We start from the raw sequence: 18,109 nt of genomic DNA, 5'->3' as shown, positions 1-18,109 counted from the left end.
ATATTTGAAGTAAGCTAAACAAACTTTATAAAGCTTTCATGCAAATGCTGTTTTTTGCCAAAGTAAGAGCTGTAGCCTAGAGCGGCTCCCACTCTGCCTGGGCTGGGCGTCACAAGACTGCACGTTGGGTGCCAAGAAGGCCACTGTCTGTTGTGCATGTAGCACTTGGTTTAAGTAAAATGTTATCTTACTGTGAGTTGACAAGCAGTAGGTGAAATCTCGACCAAGCCACCCAGCAAAGAGACCTGAATCAGATAAATTCTTTGCCGGCAGAATGTCTGTTTTCAGGCATGGAAATAATACTTAGTGGCAAAGTTTTCACTGATAAGAGAGGTGTGTGACTATGTGTGTGATTGTGAGTGTGTGTGTGTGTGTGTGTGTGTATGTAGAGGGAGAGAGGGAAGGAGGGAGGGAGGGAAACACAGAGACAGAGAGATGTTGACCATGAGAGAGAATTTGATCTCTTCACCATGTACAGGATCAGAGGCAGCGAAAGGCAGCCCAGATGTGGATGCCCAAACCCGGACCCCATAGATTCATTAAGCTGTACCTGTAGCTACATTAGCCCTAGTCATCAGAGTCCCAACTCAAAACAAAAGGTCACAGTTACATTAACACAGAGGTGGGTAGGGTATACTGAGCACAGATGTGCATTTAATTGAAATAACCTCAGCTACACGTCCCACAAGTAATAGGAAATATCAGATTTCAGCAACTCCGGGTGCAAGGAGGCTCACAGTTGCCAGGTGACTTTTTAAACTGCCCCCCCCCAGGTTAGTTTCCAACTGTGCACCACGTTGGTGCCTGAGAGGACCCCTTCCTGCTGCGTGCACCCATCAAGGGTGCTGTGGAATTGCCCTGGCTAGTCTGGGCACATCTTACTTAGCTCCCCAGGCATGCCTACCAGTATCTCCAATTAAAGAGTGGTGGTAGGAGGGGGAATGCAACAACAATTTAACTAAACTCTCACCTCGGGGCCCATTTTATGAGAAATCTCCACTGACAAGAGGTTCTGCAAATTAGTAATTCTGTGTTTGAGCAAGGTTTCTGACCCCCGAGACTGTAAGCAACTCCAGGTCCCTTAACACCACGGGTCTGTCCTTAACTCAGGAAAGCAAGGAAATTTGAAACCAGAGCTCAAGATGCTTGTAGAATAAGAATTTGTGGTGTTGACATTAGCCCTGCCAAGGAGGTGTTAAGCTAAGTGGCCACTGAAATTTCTGCTTGAACATCTGGAGGTGGGTTTGTCACTGCTCCGAGGCCCAACCAGCAGACAGAGGTGGCAAATAAAACCCAATGGTGTCACACGTGGTGGCTAGGAAATCCCACCCCAGAAGAGCAGCATTGGAAGGGGCGTGAGGACACCAGTTTGTTTTCTGTTTCATATGCTGTTCTGTTCTAAGGGGTATGGTTACTCTAAATTTTCTGTCCGTGGGTTGGTGCAAAGCTGAAAGAGGAGCCTGAGGTTATTAGGGGTCATCTTTTATCCACCACCTATTGTGGTTCCTACAGGGTGTTAGTATTCCTTAAGTTCTGACTCTTTAGTTAACAATCCTCCTCCTCCTCCTCCTCATCATCATCATCCTTATCATCATCATCAAATAATAATGGCAAGAAATGCAACAGCAGTCGTAGCAGCAGCAGCTAATTATTTATTTAGCTTCTGCTGGTCTAAGCATTGTCGTGGGCTATCTCTTTTGATCTTATTTATTTGATCCTCGCGGCCATCTTAGAGTCAAATAATGTTATGAGCTCCATTTTACAACTGAGGAACTGAGGCTTAGTGGTTAAGAAGAACGCCCAAGGTAAGTGTGGAGCCTGAGTTCCTGCAATGAAATCAGGCCCCAGGGCCTGTCCGGAAGGTCTACCGTTGACTTCTTTGTCATCTGGTACAGTTTAACGACCAGTTGCAGTTAGGAAGGGAAGAGAAGGCCTGGAGGGCTTTATGATGGTAGGGATTAGAGATTAGAGAAGGATGTTAAGAGGAGTTTCCAATTTCAGAGCGTTTCCCTCCATCCCATCCTGGAAGAAATGCCTGCTCAAGTGCCCAGGCTTTCATCTACTGGTGACACCTCTACCTCTGCTCAGGTGCAGAGCAGTGGTAGTTGGTATGCTCTGTGCTCACTGACAAATCAAACTGGCTTGGTTTTCCACGTCCACTCATTTTTCTAGGTTTTTTTCCCCCCTTCTTGCACCGTAGGTATTTTCAGTGCTAAGGTGAAGACCTCTCCAAATTTTCTTACTCACAATATTAAAATACATATAGTTTTAAACTTGAAATTACTGTAGAATTTCCACCAAGAGTAAGGAAGAAGGGCAGAGTTTCTCTGTCACTCAAACGCATCACCATTTCAGCATCATGGGATTGTATAAATGAATGAACCTTAATTTTGAGGTCAGCCCTTTCACTTCTCAGGTAAGGAAACTGAGGTTCCTGGTAGTATTAACTGGAAGAGCTGGATGAAAACCTGCTCTCCTTCTCTCTTTTTTAACCTTCTAGTCCAATAATTGTTCTCACACATCATATGGCCTCCCTGGATCTTTGCTTGGGAAAATATTCTTAATATAAATGCACCATTATTAAATCATTCAATTAAAAGTTACTTTCTTGCCTAATTTGGAAAGACTATGTTTTGAACAGAAAAAGATATATAAATTCATTACTAGCCATCTGGTACATTTAGTCAAGGCTGCCATCTTGAATTTCAAGAAAGAGGCATATACCTAGTTGTGACTGAAAAAACTGGTGACCAAAACCCCTTAGCAATGGTACATCTAAAATATAGTAAAGTGACCAGACAATGCAGACTCTGAAACAAATATTACACTTTATAGATAATACTGTATAATAAATTACATATTACCGTATGCAAAACTGCGAGGCAGATTTATTCCTCTCTGGAGGTCATGTCTACTATGAGCAAAATAAGAACAACAAAAATTGTTACTTCTGTTGCCACTAAAATTGCTCCTATTGCCAGCAAATATTTATTGAATGTAAGTGCGTGTCAGTCCGTGTTGTGATAAACATTCTCCATGTATCCTAACATTTAATTCTCACAATGATCCATGAAGTAGAATCTCCATTTTACAAATGAGTGATCTGAGGGTCTGAGAAATTAAATAGGGTGTGGGCAGCTGATACCCTGCTTCATGAGTCTCCCAAGCCAACACTTTTAAGAACTATTATTCTCCATTGACTACATTTTTATTTGTTTCAGAGGCTTGCCTCCAAACATATATGAAGTTTGCCAATTTCTTTTCTCCCTGCATGACTAGAGAGCCATTATATTTGCTCACCTTTTAAAAACTTACCTACATTTATGAGGTCACTTAACCTCCCATCTCTTGGGTTACAATACTTGAAGGTCTAGCCTTCCCTGGGAGTTTGGAGAAATGACTCATTAGCTGCGCTATGTAGTTCCCTTTGATGTGAAGTTTTAATTTATGAACACTATCATTCTTTCTTCTTATCACAGTCCCTTCTTGGTTAGTACTCCGCCTCTGCCCCCAACCACCGCTCCACTCCTCTGCTCTGCCCTTCCACGCCTGTCCTTAGAACATGTATCTCTTCTCCTTTTGTTTTTCACCTTTTCATCCTGTGAGCTCACGGCTCTGCCTCCACAGCACCCCTTCCGTAGCTCCTCTCTCTTTCTGGTGTCTGATTTCTGATTTCTGAGGGCCTTAATATGACTTCTTGACAAGATGCTGATATGGCAGATCTCAGCTTCTAATTTTTGGGGGAGACCACATTCTTTCAAAGTACTGCATTTGAATTTTAGTAACAGTTGCTACCTTTGATTCTCAGGGTTGGGAGTTGGATGGAGAAATGATTGGCTGTTTCCAGCTTCTATCTGTTGACTGAATTCTGGCACCCCCTTACCCCAGCTGCACAGGTTTGGGGCCTTAATGTTATTTCTCATGCTCTTGGCATTTCTCTCCCATGTTGCTAATCAGTCATCAAGTCTGCTTGCTTGATTGTCTCTTTGTATTGTTTTTCTAATAAATAAGTTCCTTCCCATTTCCATGGCAGCCAGAGCTTCATCCTCTTGCCTGCAACTGACCTTGGTCTTTTCTCCTTCAGCCCTTCCTGCGTGCCACTGGCCTTCGCAAGAACTTACACCGGCCGCCTTCACTGTCTCTTGCAGTTTCTCAAAGTTTGTTTTATAAAACGCTAGTGCTGAGGAAGAGTAATGAATAATATTTTCAAAACACGGCTCCGTGATTAAATACATGAGGGAAATGCTGGGTCAAATACACTCAAATATGTTTCTTTGCTGCAGAATTTGCAGAGCCCTTTATATGCCAATGTGCAGGGTAAACTTTAAGGAGGGTGATGAAGTATGGAGTACCTCCCAAACTAATTTAAGCTGCAGAGATTTTTTTTATTTCTACTTATTTTGGCAGAGCAACAGGATTGATGTTTCATAGGAAACACATTAAGGAATGCTGGTTCTCTGGAATACATTTAAACTTCTCAGGCTGGCAATAAATCTCAGGCCAATTTATTTAGGCAGTTTGGGTGTCTTACATCTCCCCAAGTTACTCCCCACTCTGGTCCGATCTGTCTCCTGCTCTTCTTGTGTAAGCTGCCACATGACTTGATTAACATTCTTCTTTTGGCCTAGAAGGCTTACTGGATGCTAGCCCCAAATCTACATTTTATATGTCTTTTATAGATGGACTCAACTCACGTTGTCTTTCCCACAAATCTATGTTTTAGGTGTATGCTACAGTCTTATTCAGCCCTATTTTAGCCAGCAGTGGATGTCTATTATATATGTCTGGATTCATATAACATAATTATAAAACTAATAATAACTAGCATCTGTTACATTCTCAGCATCTGTAATATTCTCAGCACTTTTGCAATGCTGTCTTTATCTTTATAACCAACCTGAAAGGTAGTTGTTCTTAGACCCATGTTACAGGTGAATAGACGGAGGGGATGTAGGTAGTCTGTGCATGATTTTGTAGTCATTAAGTGGCAAGACTAGGATTCAAACCCAGAGCTGTCTTCAAAGCAACATACTTATGTTTGCAAAGCTCTAAAGTGGCTTTAAAGCTGGAAGCTAGATTAACTTAGAGATGTGAAGCCCACCTCTTCAGCTCAGGTGCACAGCTCTCTTAAGTGATAAATAAGAATTTCTAGTTTATAGACAGCAGACATGTTAAGGTCAGAGCTTGGATGGCAAGAGTGGTACAGATGCATCTTCTATAACAAGTTTGGTGAGTCTCCGGTATTCTGGAAGGTACTCTAGAGGAAATGGATAAAAAGCTGGTATAGACCCTGAATTTAGGAACTTACAATGAAGTTGGGGAGATGAAATATAAACATACCAAATAAGAGAACCATATAATATAGTTTATAATTAACTTCTAGATAGTGTTCTTAAATGGAAGGTGATGGATTCCTTGATCAGTCTTGGGACAGGGTGGTCATCCACTACATCTGAGTGGATGCACTTGTGTGCATTTAGGAGGACGAGTGTCTTCACATTTCTCCAGATTCCCAAAGAGCTCTGTGATCCCATCTAGTTAACAACAACTATGTAGGATGCCGTGGTACAGGGTATCAGTGGAAGCATCGAGTGATGCTGAGGAAGGCACTGCCTCAGAGCTGCAAAGCCTGGGTTGGACTCTGTCTTTACTGCTTTTGGCTGCGTGACCATGGGCACCATGGCCACCTCTCCAAATTCACGGCTAAGAAATTAGGGTAATGAAATACGGTGTGTAGGGAAGTAGTGAGGATTAAAGCAGATAGTGAAAATGTGGAAAGCATCTGGCATGGTGCCTGGCATAAAGTAGTTACTTTCAACGACTCTCCTTGGCTATTGCTAGGTTTATTAGTTTCCTATTGCTGCTGTAGCAAATTACTACAAGCTTAGCGGCTTAAAACAACACATATTGTTCTGAAGGTCAGAAGTCTGAAATGGTTCTGAATGGGCCAAAATCAAGGTATCAGCAGGGCTGCGGTTCTTCTGGAGGCTCTGGGGGAGAATCTGTGTTCGTTTTTTTGTTTTGTTTTGTTTAGTTTTCCACCTTTTCATCACCTAGAGGCCACCCTTTTTTTGGCTTGAGGCCCCATTCTGTCTTCAAAGCCAGCAATGGCAAGTTCAGTCCACCGCGTGCTGTGTCATTGTGAGACTCATTTTCCTGCCTTTCTCTTTCACTTACGAGGACCCCTGTGATGACGTTCGTCCTGCCTGGATTATCCAGGATAATCTCCCCATCTCCAGGTCAGCTGATTAGCAACCTTAATTCCATCTGCAGCCTTAATTCCTTTTTCTGAGAGCATTAATTAATTATCCAGTTAGTTAACTGATTAAATAAAATCCTGTTGATAACCTGCTGTATGCTAGTCATTAGCTATCTATTTTAGTGAGTTCAGTGTGGGCAGGTTTTTTTCCTACTAAAATGTATTCTTTAATTAATTAACCCATTCATTCAACAAATATTTATGGATACCTCATATGTATAATAGCAGGCATTGCTGTGAGTAATGCAAAGATGAATCCATGTAATATATATGTATATACCTGCAATTAACAAGGCAGGGTGCCAGGTGCTGGGAACAAAGTTTACATATAAGGAGTTTAAAGCCTGGTTTAGGAGTTAAGGATACATTTTAACTGTAAGTTAGGGAAGAAATTGATTTATCATAAGCCTGTGATGGGTTCAGTGATGATATTTTTAACCCTCAAACTGGAAAACATGATGTGTCTATCTATAGGGTAGAGCATTTGAAATAAAAACTGTCCCAGATAATCTGAGCTATGTGGTCAGTTTTGCCTTTGGGATTTTGAGGAAAGAGAAATGTCTATGGCTGAGGTGTTGGGGAAGGTGCTGTGGGGAGTTGGCATTTGAACGAGGAAGTAAGGGATCCATGCACTGGGAACTGTGAAGTGTGGGACAGATATGTGCCCCCCCCCGCCACCCCAGGAGCAAAGGTAAGAGGTAGGGTAGCACTGAGCTCAGTTGGGGAGGCCCTAGGAAGTCAGCCATGACTTTGGGGTTAGATCTATTTTAGATTAGATCTTGAAGGTAGGGGCTGCTTTCTTTGCTCTTCCATTTGGAATTGGTGAGTATATGGAAAATATGTGAAAAGAAATTTACATTCTTAATGGTATCCCTACTCAACTTTTTAAAAAGATATATGTTAATTTCAGATGCCTACTCAACTTTTTAAAAATGAGTTTTTCATATGTAGATTTGTAAGTCTATCTGGTGAATTATAGATTGGTGGGAAGAGACCCACTACCCCCTTCCTGCCCGCCCCCCCACCCCACCCATTCACACAGTAAAGTTAGATTAAGTTTTTACTTCAGAAGACAAAGATGCCAAATCTTCTAGGAATCCAGGTGCCACTTCGTGGAGCATCTCTTGGCCCTCAGGTCCTGCGGGGCGATAGCAGTCAGGGACACCTTTGTGTGTGGCCAGAGCCTCCTGCGGGGAGAAGTTCAGTCCCTGCTGGGGCACTCACAGCCTCTTTATGTCAGAGGCTTACATCATGTGCGGGAGCAGCACAAGGGCTTGTGTTAAGGGCAGTGTGTCTAATCCCAGCCTTTCCTGGTTCTTGACTCAAACTTGGCACATCATCGCACATCTTACCCACCTGGGGTTCCTGCATGACCCGGTGACCCCAAGTCCCAGAGGACCTGTATTCCTGCAATTTGTGTTGAGAAAAGTTTAAAGCTGTGTTTTTTATTTGAGAGATTTTCTCGTGGTTAGAACATTTCTGGACATGTGCTGGTCTGTGTGGTGCTGTGGTACCGTGAGTAGGAGAGACCGTCCTCTTTGCAGAAGTAAAAGACTGAGAATGAAAGTCATTTTCTATGTTTTCAAAGTGACTTTAATGACGGAGGATATCTTATGACATGTTAAGTGAAGAGGAAGTAAAATTTCATGTATAGGATAATCTGAACTATGTTAACACACACACATGCACATACAAGCACACACATGCACATACAAGCACACACATGCACATACAAGCACACACATGCACATGCACACACCCAGCTCCCAAACTGTAAACAGTGGTTATTTCTTGGTCACAGAACCATGAATGATACTTGTTTTCTTCTGTTTTTGTTTGGTTGTGTTTTGGGGGTGAGGGTTTGGAGTCTATTCGATTTCTGTTATTTTCTTTATAACATGGATTTGTATAATTTCCCCTTAATTCTCTTTGACGGATGTTTTGGGAATAATCACTGCTCTCAGAAGGAAGGCATTTCATTAGAATAAATATACTTGTGGCAGAAATACATGTACCTGATGAGGTTAGGAGAAAAATATCGGAATTATGTTTTTAGAAGCCTCCTAAATTCTCTTAATCCTCATAGCGATCTTATTAAAGTATGTAACATCAAAGCACCGTGTTTTAATCCAGTATTTTTCATTTTTAAGACAAATATTCGTATTCTAAAAGTATACCTAGTCACTGTAAATAATGAAATGTAATGTAAATAATAATGTAAATACACATAAACAAGAAAGAGGAAAATACATGTCACACATAATTCCATTACTTAAGAGAAAAAAAGTACTACTCTTAATATTTGGGTTTATATACTTCTAGTGTTTTTTTTATGCTTAGACATTGTGTACATATAAGGAAAACAAACCAAAACAAAAATGGCATTTGATGATTTGATTTAAAGGACTATGAAAAAACGTACCACTACTTGTAAATTGGAATTTTTCTCTCTTTCCCCTGACTGACGCATACTCAAACAAACTTAGTTATAGAATGGTCCGTTTGTCTAGTTCTGACTATCGTTCCAAGCTTTCCAGAAGAGTGTGACTGGACATCTGGACATTTTGGACTGTAGCTCATTTCACTGGGTCTGCTGGAAAAAAAAATACACACACACACACACACACACACACACACACACATATGAGCTTACAACATTCATTTGTGTCCGTTAAGTGTTTCTCTAGCTCTTTTCCTTTCCAGCTAGGCAGATTTGTGGACCCTGAGATTCTCACTTCAAGCCATTCTCCAGTGCATGTGTTCACTGCTCCTGCAGGATCTGACCTAGAGGTGCCAGGAAAAAGGGCCAAGGTTTCAAAATTATTTTAGCTCATGATACAAATGTCCCCAAAGGTAACACATAATTCTCAAGCATCTTCCTAGTCATGGAATTTTGTTGGCCTCTTCTATCTTGTTGTTACAGAGAAAAATGATTCTGATCTCCAAACCCCTCTCTTCTACAAGTTAGGGCCTCTTGAAAAATATCTTCCCTGACAGCCCTGTTACATGTGATTTCCTTGCCTGGTCTCCCTGGGATGTCCTTCATTGCTTTCTGCCCCCCTGTGAGTAAGCTCAGGCTTCCCTAGGGCCACTGTAGGCAGTATATTTTCTGTTGCTTCTTTGAGGATTTGCTTGGTCATATAACTGGCCTTATCTACAGTTGCCCACATTTTGACTCTTAAAAACAAAACTATAACAACAACAAAAACAACAGAAAAGCAAAAGGAAGAAAAAGAACCACTTGGGGTCCTGCCACCAAGAAATTGACAATTTTGGGGTGTGTATTTGTGTATTTATTTTAACACAGTTAGGATTATCCTATAGACAGGAGTGCCTGGGTGGCTCAGTTGGTTGAGTGTCTCACTCTCGGTTTTGGCTCAGGTCGTGATCTCGGAGTCGTGAGATCGAGTCCTGTGTCAGGCTCCGTGCTCAGCGGGGAGTCTGCGAGAGATTCTCTCTCTCTCCCTCTTCCTCCACGCTCTCTCTCTCTCTAAAATAAATAAATCTTTTAAAGAAGGTTATCCTGAAGGCAGAATTTTGTTTCCTGTTTTCACTTAATGTCATAAGCGTTTCCTCAATCACAAACGTTATTCCTACAATTTTTCAATGGCTAGGTAATAGTTCACTTTATGGATTTACTACCAAGTGCTTAGCTATTTGTTTAATTTTAGGAGACAATCTAAATATCCATTTTCTTATGGATCTGTAGGCATGGAGAACAGTACTAGGGGAGGTAGTGAATTCTCGGTAAGTGCTAGCTATTACTGGTTTTGGTAATGATAATTTGGATGCGGTTGTTGTCAGAAAACCAGGAGAAGCCATGGATTATCCCTGGGGCAAGGAGAAGATTGCCACTTCAGACTCTGGGCAGAAGGTGTTTTCCCTGTGCTGCTCCCACCTGAGAGAGGATTTCTTCAGGAATATCTCAGCTCCTTCATTAGGGTTTTGGCCTTTGCAGGCTGAGCTCCATCTGTTTCAAGTTCAAAGCTCAAAAGCCTTGATTTGTTCTGGGTTTTCTTGACTATGCAGAGTTAAGAACTTGAAAAAATCCCTTCTCTTGAATTTGGTGCATCTGGTGGTCACGTCAACAGTCTTTTTGTGGCACGTGACAATATTAACTCAGAACTATAATTTTCCTGATGCCACTCGGGGTGTCCCAAAGAACTGCCTTGCCCCTTGTCAACCAAGAAACACCATTTTCATGCCACGGAAAGATTCCTTTTGTCAGACTGTGAGGGAAATGTGTGATAGGACAATTTTGAAAGCAATTGCATGGAGAAAGGACTGGAACACGCGTTATGGGGTGGTTAGATAGATGGAAGACTAGTTGGGGGTGGATATACGATTGGGCAGGTGGAGGTGGGGTCCAATGTGAAGCAACAAACTGAGTAAAGTTGGAACCACAAGGAAAAAACATTCAAGAAAAGGACGAGAAGGGAATAGAAATGGAGGGCAAAATAAAATTTTGTTGCTGAGCTCTCAGAGCTTCTCTCCCCCACCCACTTCTTCCACCTTCTTACCTCAAGTAGTGCTTTTTATATATTCCTTAAAGCATTTGTTCATTGGAACTGTCCTACACACCAAAAACTATATCTTTTTGGGTCTCTATCAGATATTGACAAGGAAAGCTTAGAACAAATAATTTACCAAATTCCAAATACATGTGATTTATATGGAGTCAAATGTAATTGGCATATGAAATGACATAATGTCTCATAACATAAAACAACATTATTCTCCAAACACTTTAGAAATTAAAAGCACACGTTTGCCTTGGATCCCATTGGTCCTATCAGATCAGTTGGCACATCCTTCCTCTGTGTTGACTTTTAACTCTTCTCTTACATATTCAGAGCAGTTGCTGATAGGATAGTTTCGTATTCTGAACCTGTGCTGGTGTTGACTGGAAATTGATCTTTTTATTATAGTTCTTTTATCATGTGGGCTCCTTTATCTAAATGAATTCCTCATTTCCTGGTTGTCCATGCCTCCCTGAAAACAGATAAAATACCTTTACATGGAGAACAAATCAATGCCAAATATCATTTTAAAAAAAGAAACAATATTTAATTTTCTATAACAATCTTTGAGATGCCCCCAGTGTCAAACTTTACCTGGGTTTCACAAATATTTGAATGAATGGTATATTGAAGTGACGAATGCCTTGGAATTTCTTAAATTTATTACATGATTTATTAAATGATTATTAAATATCAGCCCCAAAGAATGAATTCAGCTCATTTACACATTCAATTTATTTTTATCCAATTTTAGATTTTGATACACAGATCAAAATATAGGAACCTTGTATTTGTAAAAAACATAGAGACTATTAATTTTATCAGTACTTTGTTTCCTAATGCTATTAAACATGTGTCTATTTAGCAATTCTATTGATTTGTCCTTAGTAAATACATGGTGTTGAATATAATACCTTAAAAAAAAGTAAGTAACATTTAGAATACCATATTTCCACATTTTTTGAATCAGTTAAATGGTAATAATACTATTGCTTTGCTGTATTGTCATTTACTTTGCTGCCTTTTATTCATTTCTGGTTTTTGTTTATATGGGTTCTGAAGTAAGGGCAGTTCTGTTTACAAAATTATCTTAGTTTCATTTCTTTATCCCTTATATTAAGACCATAGAAGCATATCAAGCCTCCAAAATAGAGATGGTTTAAAACTTTGGAAGTGTTATCAATAACTTTTAAGTGCAAAAGCACCCAAGTATTGCACGTCCTAGGACGTTTGGCCCAGACTTTTAAAACAACCGAACTTTTCTTTTTTTTTTTAAAGTTGATTTCCACTAGTGTGTCTCTGCTAAGGCCCTCCCATACCTGGTGGGTGCCCCCCCTCCAGGTTAATATTGCGGGGACCCCTGATTTCTCTTTGAATCCTTCGCTCAGTTTATGACCTGCTTTTGTCTCTCACTCATCCGCAGAGCCCGGCGTTTGCACGGTATTCGGAGATCCCCACTACAACACTTTTGACGGACGGACATTTAACTTTCAGGGGACGTGTCAGTACGTTTTGACAAAAGACTGCTCCTCCCCTGCCTCGCCCTTCCAGGTGCTGGTGAAGAATGACGCACGCAGGACCCGCTCCTTCTCCTGGACCAAGTCGGTGGACCTGGTGCTGGGCGCCAGCACCGTCAGCCTCCAGCAGCACCTGACCGTGCGCTGGAACGGCTCGCGCATCGCGCTGCCCTGCCAGGCGCCGCAGTTCCACATCGACCTGGACGGCTACCTCTTGAAAGTGACCACCAAAGCAGGTGGGCTTCTGGGTCCCCCTGGCTCGCCCCTCCGCCTCACCAACCCGCACAGCACAGCAGCACCGCTTCGGCGCTCTGCCTCTTCCGCGGAGGACAATCTGGAGGCAGACGAGGGTTCCGACCGCAGGCGGGACCTCGTCCCCGCTCACCGGGGCTCCAAAGGGACACCTCCAAGATGGCACAAAAGAGTGGGAGAAATTTGCACACCGTGAAGCCTTGCAGTCCAGTGCCGGTCACACCAGTCTTGCAATCTGCTGACATCCTCGGTCCAAAAATAGCATTTCTGCTCTCCAAATAACCTCTTTCTCATGTTTTGTCGCAATGTTAGGCCCTTGATGTCCAGCTTGGAATTGTCAGTGTTTCGCCCAGCTCAGCCAGTAATGTGCAGTTTCACATCTGTGAGAAAGAGTGTTTTCTTGTTAGCATCTGTCCAAGAAGGGGGGAATCCTCAAAAGTAAACCACAAATGTGTGGGTGTGCAGAGGGGAGTATCCATGGCTGTGTGACCAGCAGTCCTGTCCATTCTTGACCCTGGGGAAGGTGCTCGCTGAGTTAGTGGAGGTCTAGAACCAATGGCCCCGCTGGAGGATGTTTAGAGCGCTCTGAGAGCGCTTTCCCCCAGCCTTGGGTATGTGGAGCTGCTTGCTGCTACCCTTGCTCAGCATCCCCTATTGCCTGTGGCCTACTGGGCTCTGTATTTCCACTCCACGGAAAGACACATCCCTCCGAGGTCAAGCTGTTCGTAGGTGCTAGCAGGTTACTGCTAGGGGCCCAATGAAAGCTCGCATTCTTGCCTGTGGGGTACTACCTAAAGAGGCTTCTTAGAAGCGGACGTCCGCCTTCAAAATCAGCCCCAAAGAATGAATTCAGCCCATTTACACATTCAATTATATCATGTCTGTTTCCTTCCATGCTGCCTTTGGTTAATCCATATTGTTTGTCAATTTGATATTGAACCGCACATTCTCCTGGTGTATGCTATTTCTGTCGGCATGATACTTGAGGAAATCAACATATTTGTTGCTTTTTATATCGAAAATGTAACAGCGTAAAAGCATCAAATACATTCCAGTTCCTTTAGATAATAAGGATCCAAAAGGGAAAGATTTGATAGAGCAGGCACTTTTGAGGAACAGTAGAGACTGTTCTCTGCTGTACCTTCAGAATGCTGTTAATTGTTTCAGTTCAAGCCAAAATATATTTGACAAATTGATCCGAGTTTGTGGAATGCCAGCTTAGCTAAACAAAGGCAGGAAGCCAAGGCGAAGCCGGGGGAGCTTTTATTTGGAGAGCATAACGTGGTTTCAGTGAGAAAAAGTTAAATATTAATGTACTGGAGCATTCTATAAAGGGAGAAGGACTCCCAACTTCACTTTGAAAGTGGCAGGTGTGAAGAGCTCTATTTATTCAATTTTAGAGAGATTAGTCCTCTTCAGAAAATTCAGACACCTGTTGTTTTATTCAAATGACTTGTCACTCTGTAGATGTAGGCCTCAGCTCATTTCTTTAAAGAAAGCAGCAGTTTGTGGCTTACCGTAAATTGTGCACAAGATGACTCATTATTACAGAGCACTAATTAGAAGCACCTTGCTGATCTGTTTGCATGCCAGCTGAACACAGTGGATTCTACTGATATGGAAATTATTGGTCAACCACAGCCCAATTCCCAAAGGGATCCTGGATCCTGGAAGATTGCTAACAGTCTAGGAGCTTCGATACTGTTCTGCCCATGGCTGGCAATACCTTATGGAATAAGTGTCCTCTTGTCAGGATTCCACATTGTAAAAATGAGTGAAAGGTTGAGGCTGCTAAGAAAATAATACTAGATCATAAACACCATAATTAGATTAGTGAATTTAACTCTTCTCGGCCTTGAACTTGATTTTACAATTTCCTTTTTTCCACGGTGCAAGTAAGTTATGTGATGCCCGTAATACCCAGCTGAACAATTTCCCGTAGCATAAACTTTCTGCTTCCTAGGGAAGAACTGTATTCCTCTGGGCTCTAAACTTGCGTTGAGATTATCCTTGGAACGGAACAATTCCATTTCCAGACACAAGTCTTCTCCCCAAACCAATCTCAGTTTGTACTACCCCTGAGGGATATTTTCTTTTTATCACTTATTGATTGTCCATTTAAAATATCACAATATATCCTTGGAGTGTTCTCCCATAGATTATTTTTTTAATTTCATAAACTCATATGATCAGAGCGTCCTTTCTTCAAAATAACAGCTTAAATCAAGCCTGCAGCTGGCGAATGGGAAAAGGGGAGGAATGACTCTTTGCCCCTGTGGTTTATGAACTCAGCACTTCATGACGGAATCATTTGGCAGAAGAGTGCAGGTGGCCGTGCCGCGTGGTGGGATTAGGCTGTAGTTGCTTACCTAATAACAACCGGGGTGGTACAGAGGGCACGGAGCAGGCTTAGTAGCTCGAGAAAGCACTGCTCACCCCCATCACACTCCTACCCCAACTCTTGGCACTTAGTGAATAATTTAAAAATATTTCCTTTCTGCCATCTGTTCACTTCATCAACTCTACCTGAGAGAGTTACGTCATATCCACCCGAAGGCATTAGCACGTGGGAGTGTGGTTTTTTATTTTACTTTTGGTAGAGTTCTATACTTTATGAACCTGGAGACAACACATATTTTTTCTTATTCTTTTTTCCTTTGGTATAAAATCTGAACAGAAAACCATCAATTTTTAAGCATCACTATGGTATGTATATAGATTTTGTACCTCCTCTGCCCTTTGAGTAAACAACAGCAAAGGCAACAATGACAGCAACAACAACAACAAAACAAAACAAAGCAAAACAAAAACAACAACAAAAGAGAAACAACTTCCCTCCCCCGCCAAAACAAAACAAAAAACCCCTAGTGGTCTGGAGCCTGGCTACGCAATTGAAGGGTAAAAAACAAGTTGGTAAAACATTCACTGGTGAAAAGGGATAATTGGAAGGTGCTTCAGGCAGCAGAGAGAATGTGGCTACTGCTTACACCACCAGATGGGACGTGTGCCTTGGCTTTAGCCTCCTGATTCTGCCAATTATTTCTACCTAATTTCCCATGCAGAGGAATGGGGAAACTCATCCCAGCTGTAGAAGGGACTAGCCCCAACCCCTACCACAAGGTTTTCATCTCATAAATGCCTATTTAAAATATCTTTTGGAAGAGCAGTTTTTTCAATTATAACTTATTCATTATTTTGCCTGTCACTATTGTAATTTACTTTGCATGGATTTTACTTATGTAGAGGGTAATGACAATCATGCAAACGTAGATGTATATGATACAGCGATAGACAAAGGCATCTATGGTTGTGTAAGTCATCCCTATACAGTATGAAACTTAGAATTGGTCCATTGAAAATCCTCTTAATAACAAAGAAAAGAGGAGGAAAAGAGAGTGAATTACAAATTATTCCCTTACTGTGGGGACCATGCTTTGTTTGGTTTTGTTTTGTTTTATGACTGAGAGGTCAAAAGTTTTGAGAAGAGTTTACTAAAAACAGTGGGTCTGCATCTTCCCAGACCTGCATGGACCACCAGTCCATTGCATGAAAAGAACATAATGATTGGCTTGTTCACTGTGAGTTGATTTCCAATGAATTCAGTTGCCCAAAGTCTCAAATTTGTTATATCATTGTCAGTAATGATGTTGGAACTCCTTTGGATATAAATTCTCAACCACTGTGGCATTTGGAAGAATAGTATTTGCCTACTGTCTAGGAAAGAGATTTGCAGTTTGGAAAATTTTGCAACATGGAAAGTCTTTGGAAGTATGCTCTAAAAGTTAGAATGTTATACGGAATTGATTTTCTTCCCTCGTTTCTCTTGCTGGGCAGCTGCCTGGCTACAGGCTTCTGAGGTCATGTTTCTTCTATACCTTAGAGAGTGTCTTACAAATCATATTATAGTTTGCTTGTCTTCTTTCAAAATTGTTATTTCAGTGTCTTAACTAGCATGAAATTCACAATTTCTTTGGCTTTCCAGATTCAGTGTATCAGTTTACAGGGTAATTCATTCATTTAGTGAGTATATACTATGTGCCAGATAACGTGTTAGATGGTGGGGTATGAAGAAATATAAATCTCTTTATAGGAGAGTTGTGGTTGTCAGAAGTGACACCATTGTCTCACAGAGATCCATCGAGGAAGTCAGTCCAGTGTGTGAATATTCTCAGCGTGTCCTTTCTCTGATCGCCTTGCCCCATTGCTCTACTCTCTTCACCAAAATACTCCTAAGAGAGACTTTTTTTTTTTACAAATTTTTATTTAAATTCCAGTTGTTGACATACAGTGTATTGTTAGTTTCTGTTGTAATATTTAGTGATTCATCACTTACATACAACACTCAGGGCTCATCAAAGGTGCCCTCCTTAATCCCCACCACCCATTTAAACTCCTTCCCCCCAGCCCCTACCCTCTGGTAACCATCAGTTTGTTCTCTACAGTTAAGAGTCTGTTTCTTGGTTTACCTCTCTCTAAGAGGGATTTTCTTATGACCTTCTTCCTTGCTTCTTTACCCAACTCTAGTTCGTTTCTGAATCCAGCTCCTTCTCCAAACCAAGAAATCTTCTCTACCATTTGCCTTGGACTAAGAATGCTTCCATTCCTTTCATTTACCATACAGTGATTTCCTTATGGGCCTTTCTGTTTATTTCTTGAGAAACCCAGTTTTAAAGATTTTATTTATTTATTTGACAGAGAGAGAGAGAGTGAGAGAGGGAGCACAAGCAGGGGGAGTGGGAGAGGGAGAAGCAGGCCTCCCGCGGAGCAGGGAGCCCGATGCGGGGCTCGATCCCAGAACCCTGGGATCATGGCCTGAGCCGAAGGCAGACGCTTAACGACTGAGCCACGCAGGCACCCCGAGAAACCCAGTTTTAGACCACTGGTTTATTCTATCAGTAACTCCCTAAAGTGGATTTGTAACTCTTTCTTGTGGCAGTTGTGTGGCCTACTCACAGTAATGCTATTTGGCTAGCCTTCTCTCCTCTTGGATCATGTTCAGACTTAAGGAGTATTGGCTTTAGAATCCTACTTCTGGGCATTTCTTACTAATCTTACATCACTCTGATTTCGTCTTATGCCAATTTTATATCCAGACGAGATCCATTCCCTCCTTTGCCGCCCCTTTCTTCTTTCCCATCACTGCCTCATCCCCCAACTTCTGAGCCTCTTCTGAACATTTTCTCACCAGCCTAATCTTGCAAGGTCTTCTGGGAGGAAAATCATGTTGCTCTTTCCAGAGGCTCAGAACAGGCTAAATGAAAGACTAGATTTTGTTAGAAACCCAAGAGGGTAAGATTTAAAAACACACACGGGAAAACTACCTCTTTTTTTGTTAAAAAAAGGGACTTTTTCTTTGGGTTGTCACTCTTAGGAAACAGTGACAGTGAATAAGGAGAAGTGCCAGGGCAGAAACGCATACCAACTTGTTGTAGATGTTCTCCTGGTGTTCGTGTCACCAAACTGGTACCTACTTCATCTGTTCTCTGGGAAACTCAGGCACTGTGAGGGTATTATCAGGAAAACAGTAAGAAAAGTTTCCAACACACATTTGAGACATAAAG

At 41.7% G+C, this 18,109-nt stretch overlaps 1 protein-coding gene across 1 annotated transcript in view; it reads left to right on the top strand.

The window, feature by feature from the left end:
• The window catches only part of BMPER (BMP binding endothelial regulator), a 248,508-nt gene that overhangs the window by 157,722 nt on the left and 72,677 nt on the right, over positions 1 to 18,109 (top strand). Inside the window, exon 12 of the mRNA XM_032401800.1 lies at positions 12,203 to 12,532. Coding sequence (XP_032257691.1) covers positions 12,203 to 12,532 — 330 coding nt within the window. The remainder of the gene's footprint in view (positions 1 to 12,202; positions 12,533 to 18,109) is intronic.

This window comes from Phoca vitulina, unplaced genomic scaffold (assembly GCF_004348235.1).
Source record: "Phoca vitulina isolate PV1807 unplaced genomic scaffold, GSC_HSeal_1.0 scaffold4, whole genome shotgun sequence".
Taxonomy (NCBI): domain Eukaryota; kingdom Metazoa; phylum Chordata; class Mammalia; order Carnivora; family Phocidae; genus Phoca; species Phoca vitulina.
Note: the sequence above shows the minus strand (reverse complement) of the source record. Positions and strands in the feature narration are given on the sequence as shown.